This window comes from Solenopsis invicta, chromosome 7 (genome assembly GCF_016802725.1).
Source record: "Solenopsis invicta isolate M01_SB chromosome 7, UNIL_Sinv_3.0, whole genome shotgun sequence".
Classification (NCBI taxonomy): Eukaryota; Metazoa; Arthropoda; class Insecta; order Hymenoptera; family Formicidae; genus Solenopsis; species Solenopsis invicta.
The window spans coordinates 10,385,871-10,398,672 of NC_052670.1; the positions used below are offsets into that span (position 1 = coordinate 10,385,871).

General features: G+C 28.9%; 1 protein-coding gene across 2 annotated transcripts; it reads right to left on the minus strand.

Annotated features, from left to right (window-relative positions):
• Window positions 1-3,421: 3,421 nt before the first annotated feature.
• LOC105205012 (PC4 and SFRS1-interacting protein) lies at window positions 3,422-11,686 on the minus strand. 2 transcript variants are annotated; one of them, XM_011174303.3, is made up of 12 exons: window positions 11,352-11,686; window positions 10,782-10,852; window positions 10,516-10,676; window positions 10,248-10,378; window positions 9,825-10,014; window positions 8,967-9,068; window positions 8,533-8,875; window positions 8,277-8,451; window positions 7,026-7,079; window positions 6,862-6,927; window positions 6,647-6,779; window positions 3,422-6,088 (listed from the first exon to the last, which is right to left on the minus strand). In XM_011174303.3, exons 1-12 carry the CDS (start codon window positions 11,430-11,432, stop codon window positions 5,817-5,819), a joined length of 1,779 nt encoding a protein of 592 aa, XP_011172605.1. In that variant the 5' UTR covers window positions 11,433-11,686; the 3' UTR covers window positions 3,422-5,816. The 2 variants fall into 2 exon arrangements, with proteins under 2 accessions (XP_011172605.1, XP_011172604.1); XM_011174302.3 differs by having other exon boundaries at window positions 10,248-10,381.
• Window positions 11,687-12,802: the final 1,116 nt, after the last annotated feature.

The following is a 12,802-nucleotide window of genomic DNA, read 5'->3' on the forward strand; positions in this document are numbered from 1 at the left end:
AAAATACGTTAAAGGATCACTAAGCTCTAACAAAAGCTAAAGACCGATGATACTTATGATAGATTTGCGAATATATATATATATATATATATATATATATATATATATATATATATATATATATATTTATATTTATAGAACATTTATAATAAGATAAATACATGACTTACTTTCTGTTTCTAAATAATTATACATATAATGAATTGTACAAATAACGGTAGCATGTCATATAAGCTGTCAACGTGACTATTTGCAGTAGTTGACTGCTCAGTTTGTGTACGTTAGCTGTAGATGAGGTCAAAAGTAGAATTTTCTCGATTATGTTTTTCATAATCTAATATTTCGTATATAAAAAAGTTACTGCTTTCTATAAACTATCAAATGCATATATGTATGTATATGTGTATGTGGTTCTACAAATCCCCATGCGCTTGAGCCTCTCTAAGAATCTTTTCCATTCTTTCTTATTATGTGTCTTTCCTTCCAATTTCTGATCGATGCCCATTTTCCTTAGGTCGTCCACTGAATAAAATCTAACGTTCCCACACCCAAATGGTCCCTTTTCTTGCAGCAGTCATTAACATTAGGTTCCCAACCGGTTTTAAATTCCATTGCATTTCCATTTTCACTATAGCATCCTGTTTAAGTCAAAGAAAAAGACTTTCTATGGTAAAACCAATCTAGATCAATAATAACTACACACATATCGATTGTAATGTTTTTTTCAGTACTTTAGTACAATTTTTTATTACTTCAGATCATATAAATTTTAATCCACCTGCTGAACTCCGCTTCATAATACTAGCTACGGTTTTAGGCAGAAAAATTAAGATAAGCCAATTATTTACTTAATGGATTGTTGATAAAAATACTTTGTAAACTCTTATATGTTAATATGTTAATAAATTTGTCAATATGTTAAAGTTATAAATTTATAAACACATAAACTTATAAGTATAACATTAGATCATTTTATTATCTATTTTTCTAATATTTTTTATGGAAAAAAAACACTTAATTAGATCATATTGAATATATATATATATATATATATATATATATATATATATATATTTATATCCAACACGACCAATACAATAAACGATACTTTTTCTAAAAATCTTCACTGCACTCGCGTAAATATTTGAAACTGTTTCATATTTTTATTTTATGTTTAGAAATATTTTCAATATTGAATCTATATTTTTCTACATTGATTGTTAATTTTGTTGCAACGTTAAAATATGATGTTGAATAAATTATCAATATTTCTTGTCGAAAATGGACAAAAATAAAAAGTCGTGTAAATAGAATTGAATTTTATACATGCAATAAATAATATGATAAAATTATAAAAAATTTATAATTTTTAATAAGTAACATACAAATTTAATTTGTTAATAAAAGCAAACCTAATTACATAAAATAATTCTTAATTCTATAGCTTTAAAATTACTTTTATACTCTTAAAAGAAAATAAAATAAATGTGTAACGTTTTTAAATCTATTGTCGGAAAAATATCTAATATTAAAAAATAAATATTAAGACTTTACTATTTACAAATTATCCTTTTGACATTCTAAAATATACTTTTATCTACATATGTCATATATATATATATATATATATATATATATATATATATATATATATATATATATATATAATGGTACATTTTAGAAAAGCAGAAAAATTTTAATATATAATTTTAAATAATAAGAATCGACATTATTTTTTTAATTTTTTCAATAATTTATAATCCAATTTGACATATTTTATTCTTTTTTGAAAATAAAATGTGCATAATATCTATGAAATCATTATTTATGTATTGAATAAATATAGAATCAATGTTGAATTTCAATGCCTGTAAGATAAAGATTCAACAAATATTGGACGTTTCTGTGATGTTTTTTCAATGTTGAATCTATATTTTGCGATGTTGCTGTAATTTTCGCAATCTTACAATTCAATATTGCTAAGATGTTGACGATAAAGATGCCTTTTCAGGTAGTACGCTGTGGCAATAAAAATATCACGCAATTTATCTTTTTTTTTTCATGCAACGTAGAAAGAAAGAAGAGATAAACTATGAATCAAAAGATATTTTTGCTGCCAGAGTACTACGCAGCTGCGCATAAAACGGTATCTTGAAGGCCATGGCGTACAAAACAACTTAATCAGTGATTTGATTAGGCAATCCTGTTTCTTTTCGCCGGTGCTAGCCCCGCTTTCAGCGGTTTGGAAACTATGCGGCCATGAAGCGAGTTTTAAAAGTATAATTAAAGTTTAGGCAGTAAAGTGAATATGACTGAGTGGGAGCATTAAAGTAGTAGTGCAATGCGATTGATTCTGATTATTTGTAAATGATCAATTTCATAACTATAGTTGTTATTAAATCCAATTAATGGTGTCGTGTAATAAGAGTCGGCACAGTCGAGAATCTAAAGTCATTGACCATAACGTAGACAAATGTCGAACCCGTACATACATGTAACACTGCCGCGGAAGGCAAAAGGCAGTGTCCAGTCCGGTGTCAATATTTCTTCCACTCTTCCCTAAAAGAATAAATTTGCTTTTATTTTTTGCAATTGATTCACAAAAAAACCCATATTTTACTGAAACAAATTTATTTTTGTCTATAAGAATAAATTTATCGATTCATATAGACTTCCTTGAAACTAAAAAGTTAACATTAGTAAAAAAAGACAATAGAAAAACATACTTTTTTTATTATATAAATGATGAAAAGAAAAAAAAATGTAAGACACTCAGAAGCGAAAGGTCGTAGGAGTGTGAATAGCAACGAAAAAGCAGTGGAGCCTTGGTGAAGCAGAGTGAGAGTTCTAGCTGTTGGAACGAAGGATCCAAAGTTCGAATCCCGACAGGCACACGTATTATGGAATTCTTCGGAATAAATTTCGATCGGAATTATTCCGTTTTCTCTAAAAAATAATGGAAATTTAGGAAATAATTGAATAATTCCGATCGGAATTCATTCCGAACAGTTTCATAATACGTATTCAACTCCTTTATTTTTTTGTCGCTTACCGATTTTAGACGCCTAATAATGAAATTTTTACACCATGAGTTTCGAGCGCTAGCCTTGGGTGGAGAAACTTTCGGCGTTCGTGACGCAAGGGAAAGCATAAACTTTCCCTTACGTCTAAAGTTGCTAGGTCTCCGTCGCTTAGCAGTTCTAAATTGGATATCCTTAATAATAAGAGATTCTTACAAAAAAAACAAATTGCTTTTTTTAGAGATTTACGTACGTATCTTTCTCTCTCTCTCTCTCTCTCTCTCTCCTCTTCTACTTTTATTTTTATCTTTCTATACAATTTATATATTTCTATTCTTTAATGTTATATCACATTAAAATGCGTAATTTATCTACATAAATCTATGAATAAATAGCCATAATGCCTCTACTATAATAGTTTATTTTAATTTTTGACAAGAACATTTCGATACAAAAATTACATCGTCAATAACTTCTGATATTTTCTCAAATATATTGGATATGTAACTATGGATTACAAAACAAGGTTTAATACTTACCAATCGTTAAATGTTTATAGTAATTGCCATGTCGCCCATAATAGATGTGATAATGTCCGAAAATTGTTTATTAACTTATCTAATTTGTACAATTTCGATACCGTTTCACAAGTACTTCGTAATTTTATTGTAATAGTAATGATTTTAATAAAGACAATAATTAAATTATATGAAATAGAAGATTGACAATAATATTTTACGAACAATTATATTTGTCGTTTCATAAATATTTTTAAAGAAATATTGGCATACAATAATCATATATATTTTTATCTTTAGAATGCGATAAATATGAGTAATGTCTTTTCATTTAATAAAGAAAACTAAAAGACGACAAAGATGGAAAACCTGCGTTAAAAACGAGTTGTAAGTGCCAAGAATTATATCTTATACGATTCATTGCGCTATAATTCTTATGAAATATGGTATTTATTTTACTAACATCAATTATAATTAACTAAATAAGTAAGTTTTGCGTGACAGTAACAGTGTTATGTGCTCTTTACAAATTTCCTCCATGGCACTGGCTGAATATATCAAGATTAGTATTTTGACACATGACAGCATTGCATTACTGTCAGGTAAAAATACTGTGTTTCATCTAATATCCACTACATCAGCCATTTTTATTCGATAATATCTGACAGTGAATATTTGCCCGATATTGTCCAGTTGGTGATTGCAGATATTGCATCAAGTATATGAGTGTATGGCGATCATACAATATGTATCTTTGCTTACAAATTCACGAAATAGAATATAACAGAACTTATTCACACAAAAGAGAAACTTAATTTTTCCACGTGCGTAAAAGTAATATCGATCGCATTCACAGAATTATGTTAAAATATTTTTACAATTCTTTTACTTCTTGAATTGGTAACATGATTACCAGCGTTATGTTGTAACAATAGTTATTTGCATTGCTTATATGTGTAAAAGTTAATTTTTGTTTTACATTTTCATTACGTAATGTAAATATAAAAAAATAAATGTACTTAATAAATTCATGGATATCTAATGAAATAGATAATTAATTTAATTATTTAGTAAAATTCCAATAACGCTTATTACATAATTGTACATATAAGCATTGCATAAGCTTATACTATAAATTAGGATCCAGCTGTCCCTATGTAACTGTAACACACTTTTTGTTCTTAACGATAGTTGTCGGTGTCGTTACACAGCTTTTTTGCCATGTAAAATATCTGTGCATACTCGACAACTATCATTCAAAATAAAAAACGTGTACAGAATACATACCCAAAATTTGTAGTTGAGTTTAAAATTAAAATGTATTGGTGTTCATTCCTATTGCTGTTTCTATTCCTGATTTCAGTTATTTTCTCTAATGCGCTTGTTTTCAGAGACTAGATTGAGATTATTAACAGTTTTTGATGCACATTATTCATTGTTTAAAAATATATATTATTATTAATATTATATAAAATATTATTCTTAGTATATGTACTTATAAAAAACACATAAATATATGTATTAAAAGTATAATATTATACGTTTGATTTAAAAATATACATATATAATTTGTACATGTGTATATAAATTTATCATAATTACAATATATAACAGAATACATATAATTAAGGCTATGGTCCATTTGATGCTACAAACGCTTCAGAACATTCTTTGATTGGTCAATTGGTAAAATTTTTCACCCCAATTGGTCAATCAAACGCTTCAAAGCATTTGTAGTGTCAACTGGATCTAATAGTATTACTTATATCTAACTTGATAATTTTCGGCATTATTCATCGGAGATTATGAATGACACACCTCAACATTTTTAATAATCTTAGTCTTGTTTCTGAGACTGCGCGCTACGAAAAAATAACTATAAAATGAGAAGTAAAAATAGCAATAGGCATCAATACATTTTAATTTTAAACCCAAAACTACAAATCTTAGACAGCATTGCTGTAGGTAACATGAGTTGTAATAAAGAATAGCATACTAGTTACATTTCATAAAATAAATTAAATTTTTCCAATTTCTATCATATTCCTCGTAATTATTAATAGAGATCATCTTTTAAAATGTGATACTAAACATTAATTTGCTACATATGAAATACAGAAAAAGAATCAAAAAATCATATTTGTTATAATATTAGTTATAATATTTTATGAATGCGCCCGATGTACTTCAACTAAAATATGCTCTTTTTTTAGTAGCATAATGATATACAAGGAAATAAGCAAAAGTTTACATTATCAGATAAAAAAGTTTACATATGTTACTTGGCTGCTTCATCTTTAGGACTCTCGCTTCTAGTAGGCACTTCTGCTTCTACTTTTCTTTCAGCAATTGGTTCTGCATCTGTCTGTGCTTGTGCTTTTAATTCAGCTTCTGTATTTGCTTTTGGTTCCAGCTGAGGTTCCGTCTCTGATTTTTCTTCGCATTGTGCTTTTTCTCCTGATTCCACTGTTGGCTCTGCTTCAGTCACTATATTCGTATCCAGTTGATTGCCACTATCGTCTGCATGCAAGTCCTCTGACATACTTGTATCTATATATATATATATTTATAAAAAATATGTATTACAGAATATATTTTTAAAAAATTTGAATATTGTTTACTTTAATTACTAGTTAATTAAGTTTAAAAATTATAAATTATTATGTAAACAATTTTAAAACTTAATTAATTACAAAAAAGAGCTAAGAAACAATCAAAATAGAATCTTCGTGTTTAAGTAGTTCTGAGTAGTCGCCACGATCATATTGAAATCGTAATGTCATAAGCAAGAGATAACACCGTTCAAGTTTCTTGCGTGTCATTTAAATAAAGTTTGGATATAATATTTCTTATAATTTGATATATTTTTTGAAACTGTGCACCGTTACTTTCAGTCTTAAAATGCAAGTAAAGTTGCATAACTTAAAAAATTAGAAAATATTTACAAAATCATATAAAACAATTAAGTATTAAGATCTTGCTTTGACAGTTTCTTGGTTCTTCTATCTATTTAAATATGAATTATACATATTACAATTTCAAAACTTTTTTAGAAAAATTTTTAAATCTAATACTCACTATTCATTAAATGTACAATAGCAAAATTACCTGAACAAGTAGGATCAGACATCAATGAGAACACCTTCTCCTCAGGCATATCTTTTGTTAATTTTTTGAAATGGACCACTTGATCGGAAAATGATTGCCAAAATGATTGACCCTCAGGTATAGTAAACATAGCCTGTATATTTTCATAAGTATATAATAAAAGAAATAATTTTGATTTTTACCTATAATATATTACATCGTATATGACACATTACCTTATACTTGTTATATATATGCTCAGCTTTTTGTCTAATCTGCTCTGCTTTTTGTTTAAAAATAGTCTACAAAGAACATTATATTTTGTAGTAGAATAAAAATAACATTAAGTAGTTTATAAACGTGTTAAAATATAGATACACGACGTCTATTTTATACATACCCCTTCTTCTTCACTTAATTTCCACGCTCCTAAATTTCCAATATATCGTCGCAGCTATAAAATAAAAAAATAAATTAGTTAAACAAAATTATTGCAATATTATAATATTATTAAAAAATCTACAGTTGAAAAAGTTATTTTTTAAAGATAACTCGTTAATTATCGTTACTTAAAAAAGTAATGGTTCATTACTTTTAAATGCTAAAACAAGATTAAGGCTTCTGAGTAATCATATTGAAATCGTAATATCGTAAGTGAGAAATAACACATTCAAGTTTCTTGTGTGTCATTTAAATAAAGAGAATTTAGATTTAATAAAATAATGAGATTGCTTTAAAACACTTGTAAAAGTGAATTTCAATTCTTCTTTTTTACTCTGGTAGTAAATAGTTGTAAGACACGTGAAGTGAAGCCTATTCAGGTAAGAAAATACACCACAACTTGTGAAAAGAGTGGAAAATATTTTATATATAAAATTTAAAAATAACTACTTGTAGTCTATTTTTACAAATTTGATAAGGACAAGACAAGTCACACTTTTACAATAAAGCACATAATAACCAAATGGTATGCAAGACAAAATTTTATCATCAACACGTCACTTTTCACGCCTATTCTAATTTTTTATGCGATACTACATCGCCGCCATCAACGCAAAGTTTTTAACCGACTATTTAAGAACCTTAAACAAAAAATTTATTTTTTAAATGTTTTTTTAAAAATGATTAAAAACGTTTTTTTACTATAAATAAAAAAAATTTATTTTATATCTTAAATCCACAAGACTACAACAAATTTAAAAACAAAGATTTAAAAATGCTGAAAGCACAAATAAAAAATTTTGGTTTTGTTCAATTTATAAACATAATAAAATTTATATTTTTTGTATCCTCAATCCCGTATTAAAAAATTTTAATATAATAATTTTAAGCACAAAATTGTTCTTAAAATGTATGCAGCAGTGACATTGGTTTATGACATCTCAAAATTATAATTAAAATAATCTTAAATATAACAACAAATTATGAATACTAGTAAGAGTAAACATTAAACGCACGCACACTTTAATAGAAATTGTCATAAACAGGTTCAAAATGATAAATGTTAAATTTGTAACTGAAAAAATGTTACAATGTTACTGTTATAATTACGAAAAAATGTCATACCAGTATGTTATGAAAAAAGTAACTGTAACAGTAATTAGTTAAAACATATTACTTCCTAATTTTAAGAGAAAAATTGACATATTACCCTTTTCACTGTTTCAACAATATGAGGATGTTTCTTCAGCATTAAAGGATCAATTGAAAGAGCCAAGATGTCATCCATCGCTCGTAAACACTGATCTGTATTGGCTCGATCCAGTCCAAGATTAGATTTTATTTGAGCATCTAATTGTAAAAGTTGAGCCTCTATACGAAGCCATCTATAAACCACATATAGGTACACGGTAAATCGTAAAATATACACTTCGACAAGCTATACATCAAAAACAATTTCTTCATACCTCAATTTATATGTTTTGCGATGAACAGCTCCATCTTTTGTCAAAAGTCGTTTTTCATCTTCTGGGACGGGTACATTAAAATCTAGAGAATCTTTTACTTGTTCCGGCAAAATTTCACCGGACTCTAATTGTAGCTTGAGTTTCATAGCATTCCTAGCAGTGGACCACTCCCATTGTGTCCGAGCTTGTTCATTTTCAAATGACTTTGGCCTGTCTGTGTCAAGCTTAATGCCTACATATTCTCCAGCAAATGTATGAACTAAAAGAACTCGATTTGATGTATCAGAAGATGTACTACTCGATACTACAGTTCCATCAAGTATCGATCCTTCATTATTTCTTTCTGTAAATTAGATATAAATGGTATCTCTCAGAAATAAGTTACAATTTAAAAAATAAAAAAAAAATAAAAAACTATTCACACAAATGCCTACTTTCAATAGCAGCTCTTTTTTTATGCGTCACATTTGGTGTCACATTTATTTGATGCTCATTAGAATCTTCATTTTTTGCTTTACGACCTCGACCAGAATGTTCTAAACAGAAATAATATTTATATAATCATATTATGTTAGTTAGCTTAAACACAAATGCAAAAATAAAAATAACCAACTTTTTTTACAAATAAGCTTGAACGTAATTATTTTTTTTCCCTAAATTAAGTGTGGGTATTTAAAAAAAAAAATTCAGTAAAAACTATTTAAAAAGTAGGGATATAAACACATAAACAGTATTTTCAAAACAAAAAATATTGTTAAGTTTTATTAATTAAAGATATCTAAGATACATTTACAGATAAGAATTTAGATTTTTGTATGCGAATCAATGACAGCTGTTCCAACAGAACTAATCTTTTTAATTCTTTTGTAGATAAATTCCGAGTTTCATTGGATTCCTTAAGTCTTGGATATTTTTCAGATATTTCTGATGGAGAAGTCTGGGTTCCTTCATCCACCATTAAATGTGGTATTGATGTAAGTCTGTTTACTGTGCTCCTACCTTCAAATATTAGTTATTATCAGGGCAATTGATTTTAAATTTTGCAATAAAAATAACAGCATACTGTGACATCGATAGTAAACATTTATATTTCACAATTAGAATGCAATTAATATTTTTATTCGATGCAATTATTATAAGTATACAGTACATTAAATTGTAAGAGCTAATAAAAAAAGTCGATTATTTAATCATTTATTATTTAAACATTTTTTTATCTATAAAGCTGCAGAATTAAACATATTCTCTGAAAAATGTATGCCACAATAAAAGATTTTATAAATTCTTATTACCTGTATTGGTTTCAGTCTCGTCCGAACTTGAAAAATCTGCGAAACGTTTTGGTTTAATCTTGCGCCCACTGCGGCTAACCACCTCTTTGGGCGATTCTTCGCCCTGCGAATCTAAAGCAGCTTCTTGTTTTGATGCATCATTAGAAGCTTTTCCTCTACCACGTTTTTTCTTCACCTCAGGAGTATCTTGCTGCATTATTACATTTATTAAATATATGTATTTAATTACACTCAATTAAATATATATAAAAGTGTAAGGAACAATCGCTCAAACTATCTAAGCTTTAAAAATGTTTGTCGGCAGTTCCTTAAATTCTTCTTGGAGTACACTTGTCAATAACTGTTTTTGTGCTCAGTATTGTAAAACATATAGTAGTACTCCAAAGCGTTATTAGAAAATAGCAAAGGATGAATATGGCTTACTGGAGTATTAGCAGTGGATATAAGAGCTTTCCTTTTTACGGGTTTCTTTTTTTCTCCTTCATCAATTATTAAAGAACCAGTTTCCATATCGCTATCTGTTGCACTGACTGTTGGCAATTCTGCTGCTTCAGCTTCTTTAAATAAAGGATAAATTGTCATTTATAATCACTAATTTTTTCGATTCAATAGATAATATTTAATTTATTCAAATTTAATAAACAAATTTATTACAAAATATCATTATAATAAAATTAATATTGACAAATACCTTTAATAGCAGCAATATCTGCCAGAGGTTTATTTCTATCATTTTTAAGTTCTTGTTCAAGTTGCTGTATACCTTCATGAAAGAATTTTCGCCGATTTGGTTTACCATATTTTTCCTTATTTTCAGCATAGGTATACAACTCGTCAACTTTGCAAACAGCTCTACAAGTTTAATATTATGATAATATTTGATCAATTAAATATTTATTAGTTTTTTTTTTAGGAGAACTAAAGTTACAGAGCAATCAGTTCTGTAATATTACTTACGTTTCTCCTGTACCATAAAAGTAAACGCTGTATTTAGCATTTTTGGAATTAGGATCATTGACTTTTTCGATCTGTAAACAGATGAAGAAATATACAAAACAGATGAAGCGACACGCGATGAACTATAATATGGCAAACGGGGTTTGAGGTGTATGTTTCTCCATTGGAGGATACATTAACGATCCACATCGTGATAGAATTTCAATACATATACGTTTGTACGGCAAATTATACAATATATTGACGGAAGCGTAGCTGACGCATTGATTAGTGCAGTCGGTGACGTGCCACTTAGCGGATTATCGTCGACGTTGTCGCGGCATTCTGCGCGGATCCCGCGCTTTTCTCGCATTTACGTGAGAACCGCGGTCTCACGGAGACGCAGCCGCGCGCAACGCACGCCGATCTGGAGCCGCAACCTTTGAATAATTTACGTCACCACACCTCGCGACGTCCCGGTCGGTCGTTCACGAGAACGACGAGTCTATAACGCCGCGTCCGACGTATCGGTCAAGATTACTAATTTTATCATTACAGCGTCGGGCGTCCCGACACGACGGATTCTCTTACCTTCGCTGGCCATGGCGGGTAACCTCGAACTTTCGCAAACACCTTGTCACCGGCGACGAACCTCTTCAGTAGCTTCACCATATTTATGGGCGATCCGCGATCGCGGCACCGACCTGCTCTGTCGTACGTTCCCACTCGTTAAACGTTTGTGCTAACAGTGTGGCGTAGTTAATGCCAAAGACAAATCGGACAAAACACCGCGACAACCGCCATTTGCACGACAAATACCGAAAACACGCAGCGGAGACACGACGCTCAGTCCTGATTGGTCGCAACTACAGCGAGTGGCGAATCTACCCGCGCAAAGTCGAGCGAATACGATTGATCGGAGTGGCCGAACACGCGATCGCTAATTGGTCGCGTGTGTGTCATGACCGACCAATTGTCTCTCGTCAGCGATCGCGGCGACGGCGGCGGCTTCGACCAAACTTCGTAATTTTATATCGATCGATTCAACCGATAAAATTATAGCTTGAAGCAGAATTGTCTTACATTAATAATTCGTTATCTTTCATTTTTTCTGTATGTTAAACAAAAAATTTGGACCACATAAAATATTCTGAATATTAGTTAATACTGATAATTGCCGATTAAATTATATTCGAAGTTTATAACACGATAAATTTCTAATTAAACAATTCGTTTCCAATATAATCGATTTAAAATCATTTAAAACAGAACTATAATAATTTGTTATCTGTGATCCAATTTTTTATTATATCAAACAATAAAAAATTAATAATTTTATCTTTAATAAAGTATTACAAATATTTAATTTAATTAAAATCGACTAATGACTATATAATTAAAAAAATAAGTAATTTCATCGTTCATTGATAAAATATTATAAGTGTGACTTAATTATTTGATTTACTTAATAGCTGATTAAGTTAATTGGAGTTTATCGAAGCGAAATTACTAATTAGATAATTTAATATCATCTTCAATTAAAGTTGAATCAAATCAGAATTGTTTAAAATAAAAATTCTAACTGTACACTAACTAATATTTTTTATATATTTTATTAAACAATAAAAAAATTAATAATTTTATCTTTATTGATAAATAAGTATTACCAGTAATGTTATTTAATTAATTATTTTATTTTATTATATAATGACTGGTTAAAGTAATCATATAACAATAAAGTTCTTAACAATCTGTCATTTTTAATCTAATCTTTTTCTCTGTGCACGTTCAATGAAGAAAAATTAATAATATTTATTCACATTGACAAGATTTTTGTAAGCTAATCGGAGTGTAATCAGTGACCCTATATTGATTCTCGCGCAAGTCGCCCATGAAATTTTTTACGAGGTCAACAGCGCAATTCATTATAATATTGTGATGCTGCGATAGGCCAATCAAAGAAGAGAAAACGTGATTTGTTTTTTCTCTGATTGGTCAGTACAGCGTCGTACTGCCGTTACAACTACATGTAGATTTCATAT